Source organism: Daktulosphaira vitifoliae, unplaced genomic scaffold (genome assembly GCF_025091365.1).
Source record: "Daktulosphaira vitifoliae isolate Bord-2020 unplaced genomic scaffold, ASM2509136v1 Scaffold_2, whole genome shotgun sequence".
Lineage (NCBI taxonomy): Eukaryota > Metazoa > Arthropoda > Insecta > Hemiptera > Phylloxeridae > Daktulosphaira > Daktulosphaira vitifoliae.
This window is the reverse complement of record NW_026099573.1, coordinates 30,496,735-30,510,316: the sequence shown is the minus strand read 5'-3', so window position 1 is coordinate 30,510,316 and position 13,582 is coordinate 30,496,735. Positions and strand designations below refer to the sequence as shown.

Below are 13,582 nucleotides of genomic sequence, written 5' to 3'. Positions count from 1 at the left end.
NTTATGGAAACTTAAATACTCCACCCAATGAGTTTGTAAATTATATTAGTGAATTAGTGGTTATTTTTAATAGAAGAATATCCACAATTATTGCTGTAAACAATAATGTAGGAAAAGAAGAAATGAGAAATTAAACAAGTAATATTACCTTTAAGAAACATCCATATTATTCAAACTTAGATAATGAGTTTTTAAAAAACATTTACACAGACTAACAATATTTTTATTTTTTTTTAATTTTTAAACAAAAACGTTTTATGAAGACCGAGTAAACTTGATATACTAACACGCTTATAAAATACATTCACATATTTGGGATAATTTGGAAAAAAATATTTTTTGCATTGGTCTCAGTTTTTATTATATTTTAGTTTATTGATTGTCCAATTATTGTGTATAATTTATGTGATGAATGTGTATATTGATTTAGAAGCTTCAATATTATGTTAATTGATTCTTTTTTACTTTTAGATTTGATGCAAAGCTCAGAAGATCAATCAATTTTATGATGTATTTTATAGAACAATTAAATCAAAATTAATGATAAATTTAACAAGTTTTTGTATGAAATATTTAAAAAATATATAAATCATTATTTATTGTTTTTATTTTATTAAATTGAATTATCATATTGTTATATTGTTTTAACATATTAAATACTTAAATATAAAAAAATAACACTTCATGGTGTTGTACGCATTCAAAAATATTTAAAAAAACATATATACCATAATTAAAATTGAAATTTTAAAAAAGTACACACCACTTTAGTGTTGAAAAGTAGTCACATTGATTTACCTACATAAAAATGGCCAAATGATTCTATATTGACCTCTCTAATATGAATATGTACATTTATTGATGTCCGTTCAGTTTATTCTGTGTATATAATAGTCCTAACACTAGTTAACTCATTGTCCTCTAAAACGCTATATTTTCAATTCAGCGCATGGTGTAATGGTACCATTACACATAATTATGACATATAAAACATATCAATATTGTAAAAATTAGTTATACCAAACTTTAAGGCCTTAGCAGTTTTTTCACTATAGCCAAAAACTTATCTTATGATTATTTCTATTTTAATTTTTTTTTTTCATTTAAACTAAAAAATATAAGACTAATTTTTATTCGAATATTTTATGTAGTTAAAATTTTTGTTTTTAAATATTATAAATAAAGAGCTCTAGTAAAAAAAACTTACAAACCTGTAAAATTCAAATAAAGCATTTTTTGGACGTTGCTCAATTCCATGATGAATTATTCTCTCTAGCAACTGAACAGCTACTTTCCAATAATGAACAGCTCTTATTTCTAGTGCTTTTTTAAAAATATGATTATTTTTTACTTTATTGCACTGCAAAAATATAAATATTAAACAATTATTTATAATAACATATAAACAAATGTAAGTGTTTTGCCTAATCAAAATTTTTCTTAAAGAAATATAACAAAAAATAATTTAAATTTCTATAAGATAAAAAAGTATAACAAGTAAATATTTTTATAATATACTAAATTTATATGTAATCATATATGGAGTGATTTCTTAACTATGCCTCATATAAATATCTGCAAAAATATTACAGCTAATCATGAATTTATTTTTATCATTAATGGTTCATTATTTACACTTTATAGCATCTATCAATAAACATTATTAATTTTTATAAATATGATAAACTGTGTACTCTATCATGGTATAAACCGGTAATACTGACTTATTATAAATGCAGCTCTTTTAAGAATAAGTACATTTTTTTCTGATCACCTTTCAACCTTAAACAACTGTAACTTATTGAAAAAAAAATAATAATAAAAATATTTTTTAAAATTTTTCTTAATTGAATAAATCTTCTGATAATATAAAAAAATGGGATTGTCATTCGAAAATCTAGTCATACAAGTTGAATGTATCACTAGGAATGATAGCAGAAATTTAATTTTTAAGAAGTTCAAGAATCATTGTTGTTAAAAAATAAAATAATGATTAAGTCTAATACTTTTAAAGATATTTTGTGAGGCTTAGTCAAAGAATTTCCCTGTATAATGTGTTCCATAAATTATGTAGATTTTAAAGTGGATGTTATTTTTTATATTAATGAAGTTTGGTTGGGTTTAATAAATTTTCTAGTTTATGTACACTCCAATTATTAACTATAGATTTTTGTCAATTGTTAATTTTTATTGTTGTGGATCAATTCACAATTCATTAATAAGCTTTAGTAATAAACAGTGTTGTGATCTGGAAAAAAAATTCATTGAAATTTTTAAAGATGGTTAAAAGTTTTAAAAGTATGGGTTGTAAGCTAAGTTTTTATATAAAACGTTAACAATCGTTTTTTTTTTAATAATCATGATAGTAACTAATAGAAAATTGTTAAATTTATATTATACTGTAATTTTAAAATAATACAAATTTGTGCATCAGTATTATTTTTCAACTTGCTCTCTTAATTATTAAAAAAATTACTACTTAGTACCTAATAATTCATGAAATACCCTTTTTTTCAATATGTTTGGTTACAAAGTTTAATATTTGTTTTTGTCAACTTACCCCATAATTAGAAAAATATTACAAAAATAGTAAGTTTTAGGAAAACCTATATTTCATCCCTTAGATTGAAATAGAAAATTTAAAAAAATAATTGTATTATTTATAATGAAGAAGTATTAATGCAAGTTTCAGATTTTTATTCCATTCACAGAAGTCAAGAAAAATCCTAATTCATAATACTAAAATAATAATGAAATATAATTTTTGACTAGTAATTGACCAATCTTTCATAGATTTTGTATTGGTATCAATTTATAAATCACCTGATTAACAAAATTTTTGGCTAAATGAACAATAAGTTGTGCATCAAGTCCATGATTATCAATCAATCGTACAGCACCTAAACCATATGATATAACATTTTTTAAAGAAGAATCTTTATTATTTTTTGAATATATTTCATGTACTGATTTCCACCTAAAATATAAAATGTTGAATTAAATTATAAATTATTTTATGTTTATTAAAATATTAATGAAAAAAATTCTTAAAAATAATGAAATTATTTAGTGTTTAGTAAGTAAGAAAACAGATTTCTATTGTTCTCATTGTTAATAACAATTTACTCGTTTCCTTACTTTCTAAACACTCTATAAATAGTAAAAGCAATAAGCTAAGAATAACTTACAATGCCATATGTAACCAGGTCAAAAAGGGGCAATAGCACAGACAGAAAAATTTAAAGGTCATATCTTTGAAGTAAATAATCATTTTGACAAAAAAAGGACTTCATAAACTAAAATTTGTTAAGATTTTTTTGAGGTATATTTTAAATACATTATCCTTGGGGCAATAAAACCTTAAATATACCCCTTTTTATTTAACTAAGATAATGTAAAGAGCTTAATATATAGGTTGTGAAATATTTGATAAAGGAGTAAAATATCTTTTTAAGAATTTAGACTATGAGACATAGTATTTCTTAGAAATCAATATTATTTCATTTTCATATAAAGACATAAAAATAACATAATTATTGATAGAAAAACTATTGGTTACCATTAATATTTGTTATATCACTTTAAAATATTATTATTGGAAATTATAGTTGCAAGAAATAGATTTTCTAACTTCCAGAATAAAAAACGGTAGCACAGTGGGGTTGCAGCATTATTGGGACAAATATAGAAGATATCTGACAGTGATTAAAATCACTATCATAAGAAGTGCTTTGATATAAATCTGTAAATAGTGTTTAATTTTACATAGTTGGTGGATTGTACCAAAAGCAAAGCGAATTCCTATTTCCTTTATTATATGTGATTAGTAGTTTTTTATTTAGAATTATAATATACAAATAAATATTTATTAGAACAATTAAATTAGTATGAGATGAATATTTAATAATTTACTATTTTTTCGGAGAATTTATAAAAAATTATAAAGTAGTTATTATTTTTATGGCCAAATGTGTATAAATAGAAGGGTTTAACACAAAACTTTTTAGATAATAATTTGATATTAATCATGAATAAAGGGTCTGCAAAAAATGTTCATAAAAATCAAAAATATACTTTTATTATTCAATTTTTTGTGCTAATTTCAAATCAGCAATGATATTTTTTCTATTACCGATAATTATTGATATTATTACTAATTAGTTAAAAATTATAGGATATAAGGAAAATATTTCAATTGTATCATCAATTTAAATACCAAAAATTACATAGAAATGATTAATATTTCTTTTTAAATGATTACGATAAAAAAAATTATTAAAAATAAAAAAAAAATTGTTTTTAAATTATTACAGATTTTTGTTTTTAATATGTAAAAAAAAAAATCATTTAGTAAAATATAAGTTGAATTTATTAACCATAACTTATAACTCAACATCAAGTTTGAAATATACATTATAAAATAGAAAATTTTATGAGAATTAAAAAAATAGTATTGTTAAAATTAATATGCAGTGAGGAAATTGAATTATTACTAATTACTGTAAATTTAGATTTCAATATTTGTTTTCATTTTTATTGTAATAGATAACTTAAATAGAAATAATAGTAATCATTTCCTAGTAACTTTTCTTATGTTTAAAAAGATTCTACAATTGAAACTTAATTAATTATAATGATTTACTTTAACTAGAAAAACTAATCAAAATGTTGTTCAAAAAATTTACTCAAAGAGCGTATTATAAAATTTGATTATAGTTGTAAAATTTTTTTGTTAAATTCTGATAAAACTTAAAATAATTTTTTTTAGATTTATTATCTATATAGCAATATGTTACCAAAAAATGTCGATTATAAACTGGTAGTAACACACACAAATAAAGTTAAAAAATTAATAAATTACAAATTAAAATTATTTAATTTTGTAGCTGAAACCTATTATCATATCAAACCTAATTCCACAATAAATACTTTAAAAACATTAGAAATGAATGATTTTAATTGTCTATATGGAAAATGTGGGCAAAGTAACTTTTTAATTAATAAAGTGAAAATTTTTTCAATTTTTCAGAGTAATATCTTTAACTAGATAATAGTTGCAATTATTTGATGTATCGTTAAAAAAAGTTGGTCAAAAGCAAATGCCCCACACTTATGTCGGCATTATCTAATTATTACAATTATAGTTATTTGGATGCGAAAAAATTATCTATTCTGAAATTGTACTGAGTTTACACAAATTTTTTTTAATATTTTTATATTATAATGAATAAAATACTCATGATGAATGACAGTTACTTTAATTTATGCTATATATCATTATAAACTGATCATTTTTTTCAATTATTAATTTATTTTAAACAATATTTTTACCAATTTTCTTGATTATGGGTAGTCAATAATTCAGTTATATCTGATGGTAGTGTTGGAAAATATTTTATACCTTTTTTCTGTTTATTACTATCAAGAATTGATGCTGCAGTGAAAACTTAAAAAAAAAAAAAAAAAAATGAATAAGTTAAATTTTTAAAATAAAACCAATATTTTAAAGACAGTATTAAGTAAAAAAACATCTTGAATTAATTCATAATTAAAATCTTAAGCTATTACAATTAATAAAAAGAATCTAATAATACCTGCAGCATACAAAAATGTATTTATATCAATTAGACTAATTGTTTGTACATCTAGGGATAAAATAGTTTTGGAAACCAAAGGTACTTCATTGAACCCATTGCAACAAAAACCAACAGGAAATACGGCATCTTTGGTTAAGATAAATTCAGAACCTTTGCTTTCACATTGTAATAATTGCAATCCATACCAAACTAAATGGTGTAGTGAACTTGGGCGACTCATTTCAAAAGATGAGACTGAAAAATAAAGTTTTTGCATACATAATATTTTAAAATGATTAACAATTAAATATGATTTAATAAATTTTTAATACTAACAATAATATTTATGTCTTATGAATTATAAAAAATATGAAAATTATTGGGTGAATCAATAGTCACTATGTTTAAAATAAAATAAAAATACAATAATCAAATACAATATTTTAAGTTAAACATTCAAAAAGAATGGTGTAGGTAATATTTTTTTTTCATAAATTGTACATAATTTTATTTTACTCAATACCATAAAAATATTGATTAACTATGCGTCTCGCAATATCTTTTAAAGTGTAAAAAATATAAGTTTTTTTTTCAAAAGTTAATAGTATCCTTTTAGCTTCGATGCGAAGCTGAGAAGGTATTAGTTTTACTATGATGTGTTTTTTTTTTTTTTTTTTGTCTGTTACCACTTTTTCTCAGCTCTCACCGAACGGATTTCTTTCTACGATACGTTAAAAGATCACAAATCGTATCTAGTCGAAGACATTACCCCTAAAAATTGAAAAAAATTCCCCCGTTTCCCGTAAATGGGGGAAACCTCCAAAAAAATTACAAATTTAAAAATCGCTAATTTTTGAAATTTTTTCTATTTTTTTTACTAAAATGTGCCGTAACTTTTTCAAAAATGAACATATCAATATAATTTTTTTTTATATAGATGCTTGATGTCTTTACCTATCATTTGATATATTTTTTTTGTAAATTTGACCCTTTATCTGACCACAGGGGGGGATTTAAAAAGACAACTTTTTCACAAAAAGTTAACTTTTGAAAATGTTCCGGAAGGTCTGACACTTTTATATATATTTTAAATTAATGCTAATGTAATATACTTTAATTTAAAAAAAAAAATTTGACCTCTGGACTTGTCTTCATGGTGAAAATGGCTATCGAATGCTATTTTTGTATGAAAATTCTCGATTTTATAATTTACATTTTTTACTTTAAAGTGCTATAACTTTTTAAAAAATGTATGGATCAATACAATTTTTTCATGAAAAGTAGTATTCATATACATCTTTCATTGGACATACTTTTTTTTTAAATCAGACCATTTCCCTAAATATGGGGGAGCTTAAAATATAAAAAATGCATATATAAAGTAGAACTTTTTCAACTTAACTTTTGAAAGTGTTCCGGAAGGTCTGACACTTTTGTATATATCTTAAATTAAAGCTTATGTAATATACTTTAATTTGAAAAAAAAAATTTGACCTCTGGACTTGTCTTCACGGCGAAATTCACTACCAAATGCTATTTTCGTGTGAAAATTCTAGACTTTATTTTTTACATTTTTAACTTTATAATGCTATAACTTATTGAAAAGTGTATGGATCCACACAATTTTTTTCTGAGAAATAATATTTTTCAATAAACCCTTTTTCATTCGACATACTTTATCTTAATCGAGATATTAATAAGGAACCAGCAGATCAAGTAGCTTTTGGAATAAAACACCAATTTTTTTAAAATTAAACACTATCTAAAGATTTGCATCGAAGCGTTTTTTTTTATAGCGATTTTAATCACTGTCAGATATCATTATACTTGATCCAACTATACCACGACACCACTGTGCCGCGACCCCCCTGTGCTGGGTTATTTTTTTTTTATAATTTAAAAAAAATATTTGTCTTATCCCTCCCTATTTCTTCTTAAGTAGTATCAATTTCTTTTTACGCACCTATCATTAAGTTTCCCCATAGTCTTAAGAGAAAGTGAGGCATAGTTAAAATCAATCATTTGTATTGCATAAAGTACTTTTAAATGGTTTAAAAATGGCATAAATTTGACAATTTTAATAAAATGCATTTAGATTCCTAAATGTATGGAATTTTTTTAATATACAACTATATCTTTAAAAGGTTTACAAATGTTTACATATTTGCAAAAACTTTCTTCATGTAAGATTTATGAGTTACTACAATACTTAACTTACTGTGTTTTGGAAGGGCATATTGAATAAATTCAGGAATAACGTATATTAATTTTTCAGGTGAATATTTGATAAAAAATGATCTTGTTGTGTTTATTGGTTGTTCAACGCCAATAAATATTTTCTAAAATTAAAAAATTAAAACTTATTATTTAAATCAAGTAATAATTTAAAATTTATTATAAAAATGTAACTATCAGTGTATTTAATTTATTGTATCCTGCATACAACAAAATTGTTTGTATAACTTAAATTATTATTTATTGGGTTTTATTTTTTAATTCAAAGTTGTACTTAATTGATTATATAATTGATATATATATTTAAGTTAAAAATAACATAATTTAAAAGTAATTCATAATAATTATAATACTGTTTTGATCATTAAATATTTTTTGTTTATTTTTTATAGGTAGCAAGAAAGTATAGTTACACATATTTTACACAAAGTCTATTTTAGTAAAAATAATTTTCAAATAAAAAATTATAAATATAATATATTATAGTTTTTACTTAAAGCGCCTCCTACACGATCAATAATATTGAACAATAATTGATATTGTGCAATATTATTGAAAGTTTAGTATAGATATTGAAGGATTGTACAATATATTGAAGAAATCAAACAGGGTTGGAAATGTATTGCACAATACACAATATTATTGTATGTTAGCATGTGATATTGTACAAAATTACGCAATAGTGGTTATGTGTTATCGGTTAGATACATTTTTAAAACAGTGGTAATTTATAATATCACATAGATTGATGGTAAATGCCACTACGCCTTTGTTAACACGCATTAAATATAGGCCTATGATGATAGGTTACATAGGTAATGAATATTTTTCAATTGAATATTGGACAATAATATTGAGGGGTTTAGGGCAAATAAATATTGCACAAAATATTGACACAATTTAATTGATTCAGTATTATTGATCGTGTAGGGGTCGCTTTAGGTTATGATGTCAGTTGTACAGAAAAAAATTGTTTATATTTATTTATTAATATATTTTTTGGAACATTTTTACTAAGATAGAATATTTCTGTTATCAAAAAAGGTATAGGTGAAAAACAATGTAAATGTTTTTATAAATTTTACGATAATTCTAAAATTGTTAAAATTAATGTTAATTATTTAAAAAATTTTATAAAAACTATTTTGTTAGTAATATTTTGTACTACAACATTCATTATGTACTATTTTTTCCTGATCATATTTAAAAAGCAATACATAAAAAACATCACTTCTACCCCTTTGTGGCACATGAAGGATTTGACCTAATACTCTTTAAATTTATCTAAAATTTCAATCTACTATGCAGAACAAAAAGGTAAGTATCTGGCATCAAAAGTTGAAAAAAGAATTACCTAAATGCATAGTCACTTATATGTCCATATACCTTTAAAGAAATAAAAGAATTGCTATTATCTCTCCTATTTTGTACATTTAACACAAAATTATTTATTTATTGTCATTGCTTTTCTTTACAATATAGAAACTATACTAAAAAAAGGTTATAGGCATTGTCAATTTAATAGAATGTAACCTTTAGTTTTTTTTTTAATGAAACATCACTATTAATTATATATAAGTAAAAATTATTTAAATAATTACTTTGTATGTATTTAATTTCCAATCCTTAGAATACATATTTTTGATACTTTCTATAAAATTTTCAGTTTCAATAGATACCATTGATCGTAAAATAAACCCACTTTCAATTATTCTTTTTATACCTTCAAACTCCAAAAGAGCAACAAATGACTTTCGTTCTTTACAAGCATCATTGACAAATTCATTATCAAATGCATTTTTGTCAACTGTTGGTGCCAATGACATAATAAAAAAAAAGGATGCCAATTTATTTGTGTTGTGCCAAGATAAATTTTGTTCCTAAAAAAAAAAAAATTATTAATATATAATAGCCAGATAAAATGTACTAATTGATTAATAAACTCACAAGTTTAGCACTTTTCATTATAAGACAACCTAAGTAAAAATACAATTGATTTGACATATGGTTTATTAAATTTCGATAAAATTCAGTTTGAGCAGATGGCAATTTTTTGGCTTGGTACAAAGCTTGATCTAGTCTAAAAAAAGTATTTATTCAAACTACATAATCAATTAAGTACTAATTTCATACCTATAAATATATTTGTAACACTCAATATCATCATTTAACTTAGTTTCAGCATTAATGTTTCCATGTAATATTTTCAATGAAATAAGATGTTCATAAATAGGCAACACTTTTGTGTAAAATTCCCAATTTACTTGGTAAGAACTTCCATAAGACTTAGTTTATAAAATTACAAGGTCAATAAAATTTTCATTAATATTATAACTATGTTAATTTTTACCTCACATATTTGAGATGCTGTTAAATACCATTCGATGTTATCTATTTGATATCTCATAGTCTTTTCTACATTAACAATATCATTAAAAGCCTCTGATAAACGATTTAAATTTACAAGCAATTTTAACAATTTTATTTTTAGATATGTATCATTTGGCTTTTCCAAAATTTCAGCTAAAAAATAAAGTGAAAGGTTATCATACAATATATATATATCATAACATTAAAATTACCATTAAGATGTTCAATAACAGTTAAATCACTGTTGTTGTTTAAGATCACTAATCTATCTCTCAGTTTATGTACTACAGGATGATATGGATATAAATCTTCAGCTTGTTTACAAATTTTATTAGATATATTTTTATTGAATTTAAAACAAGGATCAACTAAAATTTCACAACCTATAAAAAAATACAAAAACAATATGTGTAAACCTTCATTAATTGAATATTATATGTAATTTTCTATCTAAATTTAAAAATTAAATTAAAAAAAAAAAACAAAATTTCAGAATAAATTATACTAGATGTATTGTTTAATTGAACAGGTAATATAAATAGGCCAGTTAACGAAGGAGTAATTTTGTCATATAGCGGGAATAATTCCCAACCAAATTTTTTTTTTTTTTAAAAGTTGTATTAACATATGTATAATGACATACTAAAAGTCCTTGTTGATTGGAATTGAGCTTTTTTTTTACAGTCTTGCAAAGTTAAAAAATATGAGCTTAAAAAATAGGACAGCTGATGTGAGCGTAGATGTGGGAGATCGTGTCAAGTGGAAGTTTAGGATAAGAGTGGCCAACCCCAAATACTTGGGATTAAGGCAAAGAAAATTCCGGTGGCAATTGACATAATATGATTGTTGTTTGGGAATGTACAATTTAGTTTTTAGTTCGGTTTAAACAATATAGAATCAAATCAATTACCTACTCTATCGCTTGTATATTAATATACACTACACTTCTACGATACAATAAATAAATAAACTCACACATACACACATATGCAGTTATATCATTGTGTCTAATGTAAGTATAATATGATAAAAAGTAACCGTAAAATGAAAAAAATGGAATATAAATTTTAGTACTCATATTAAATGTAATGCAACTCGAAAAATATTTGTTTAAATGAAAAAATATAAGATAATTTTTTTGTTTATAATTGTCTTTTAANACATAATTTTTTTGTTTTTAATTGTCTTTTAAACAACTTTTGTACGTAACTTTTTTTTGTAAGTTAAATATTTTTTGAGAAAATTTAAAAAGCTCATATTTTTTAACTTTGCAAGGTTGTAAAAAAAAGCTCAATTCCAATCAACGAGGACTTTTAGTATGTCATTATACATATCTTAATTCAACTTTAAAAAAAAAAAAAATTTGGTTGGGAATTTTTTCCGCAATTTTTCCTTTGTTGACTGGCCTAATAGTGTTCAGTATATAAGGAAACGGGTTTCTATTGTTCTCATTGTTTATAACAATTAACCTGTTTCCTTACTTACTGAACACCTGTATAAGACATAAATATACTTATATTGGATTCAATTGTATTAAATATAATAGAAAATTAATTTTACCTTTTGATAAATAAATCAATCTATTTATAATTAAGATGTATTAATAATATAATACATATTGCTTATAGGAATTTAGTTAAATAATAAATATTTTCATTATACAAATATAAAAAATCTACTCACAAGTCAACAATAGTTCAGGTTGATTAGGATTAATATTTAATGATTTTTGAAATTCATTAATAGCTTTTTCTTTATTTCCAAGTTGAATATAGCAGTGACCAAGTAGACGACGGCCTTCGAGAGAATTTTTATTTACAGTCAAATAAGTAGTTAAATACTGTTCAGCTAGTTTAAATTCAGATATTTTGAAGTACATACGAGCAAAATATAATCCTTTTTTCTTTTTCTATAAAAAATTCAAAATTTATCAATATATTAAAATTAATAACTATAAGTTTAATCAAAGATTTAAAAAAATTAATTTTCTTATTACACATTGCTACTAGTTTTATAATAAATATAGATACAATATGACTATTCTATTGATATATTTAATTTATTATGCTTAAAAAGGTTAGCAATTCTTATTAAACCACAAAAACTGATTTAACTCAACCTATTAAACATGGTGAACTGAACAAAAAAAATTTTGTGTTAGAATACTTTAGATTAGACTATTCGAGTACAATAAGGAGGGTTGTACATAATATTTTTAATTATTAATAATATGCTTAATTAACAATATAATTTTTTTTTTTTTTATTGCTTTTATTAGTCCATTAAGGGTCATAGCAATCTCCCCCCAGAAAGAGGTTTTCTTAACCATTTATACTCCAGGAAGTGTGGTTAGTCCGTCGCCAAAGAGAGGAATGGTGACTCCAATTACAGAACTGATTTCTCGTTCAGCAAATGAAGCCCCCCGTGACAGAGTTTTGAATCTGAGGCAGTTACCGACTCAGCCATACTGTCCCACTTTTAACAATAGAAAATGTTAAAATTAATTTTAACTTAAATTTAATAAAATTATCACCAGTATTATTTTGAAAAAGTTCCTTAATTTAATTTATATTTAATATTCCATTTCTGTAAGCCACTTTAAAATTTAAAACTAAAACCTTATAAAAAAAATTAATGATTGTTATATAAATAATTTTACAAGTTTAATAAGGTAGATTAATTATATAATAAAAATATACTTTTAATTAATTTCAAACCTCGTGATCATCGGAGATACCCTTCAACTGTTCTTGAACATAGCGATCAATATCATTTTTCGAATGAAATACTCCAGTGTTATTGCCACTCAACATGATTGTTTTTTTATTTATCACTTAATCATAAATAATATACACGTGAAGGAAAATAATTAGGTTTCTAATGAATATAATGGCCACTAAACTTAGTAAATAATTTATCAAAATATACGGTCCGAAGAAAAAAATTGTCACATATAGACAATTAACAACATCAACTAGCCGTAACTCAAACGTATTACATAGAAACTTAAACATAAAATTCAGAAAGTGACTGTTAAAATGTAAAGTTAAATCTTTAATTATCCTCACATTTTAAAAGTAAAAAAATATGCTTCTGATCGGTCGAATAACAAAAAGTAAACGGTTAATGGTCATAATAATAAATTAACAGTAAGATATACATCAAATGTTTTTTGGTATGTCGCGTGATACAGTGTTTCCAACATATTTATATTAATTTTTTATTAATATTTTTATCTGAATAGATCTACTACTAGGCGGAATTTACCAAAATTTTATGGTGGCTAAAATTACCAAAGCAAACCCATTACTCATCACAATTCTATTTATAATAATATAAGAATCATAGTGAAAATTTATGAAATCATTTGGTGAAACCAATATTTTATCTATAATTTTCTT

General features: G+C 23.1%; 1 protein-coding gene across 4 annotated transcripts in view; it reads right to left on the bottom strand.

Moving 5' to 3' along the window:
* LOC126897368 (RANBP2-like and GRIP domain-containing protein 5/6) overlaps positions 1 to 13,319 on the bottom strand; it is a 29,320-nt gene extending 16,001 nt beyond the window's left edge. For 2 of the 4 annotated variants that reach the window (XM_050670902.1, XM_050670904.1), the window contains exons 1-12: positions 12,899 to 13,314; positions 11,865 to 12,090; positions 10,394 to 10,564; positions 10,162 to 10,334; positions 9,945 to 10,096; positions 9,759 to 9,891; positions 9,413 to 9,691; positions 7,795 to 7,915; positions 5,595 to 5,831; positions 5,332 to 5,446; positions 2,824 to 2,977; positions 1,212 to 1,360 (exon numbers count right to left, since the gene is read on the bottom strand). In XM_050670902.1, coding sequence (XP_050526859.1) covers positions 1,212 to 1,360; positions 2,824 to 2,977; positions 5,332 to 5,446; positions 5,595 to 5,831; positions 7,795 to 7,915; positions 9,413 to 9,691; positions 9,759 to 9,891; positions 9,945 to 10,096; positions 10,162 to 10,334; positions 10,394 to 10,564; positions 11,865 to 12,090; positions 12,899 to 12,994 — 2,006 coding nt within the window. In that variant the 5' untranslated portion in view covers positions 12,995 to 13,314. Of the gene's footprint in view, positions 1 to 1,211; positions 1,361 to 2,823; positions 2,978 to 5,331; positions 5,447 to 5,594; positions 5,832 to 7,794; positions 7,916 to 9,412; positions 9,692 to 9,758; positions 9,892 to 9,944; positions 10,097 to 10,161; positions 10,335 to 10,393; positions 10,565 to 11,864; positions 12,091 to 12,880 lie in introns of all 4 variants that reach the window. The other 2 variants (XM_050670906.1, XM_050670905.1) reach the window with 2 other exon arrangements.
* Between the last annotated feature and the right edge of the window lie 263 nt (positions 13,320 to 13,582).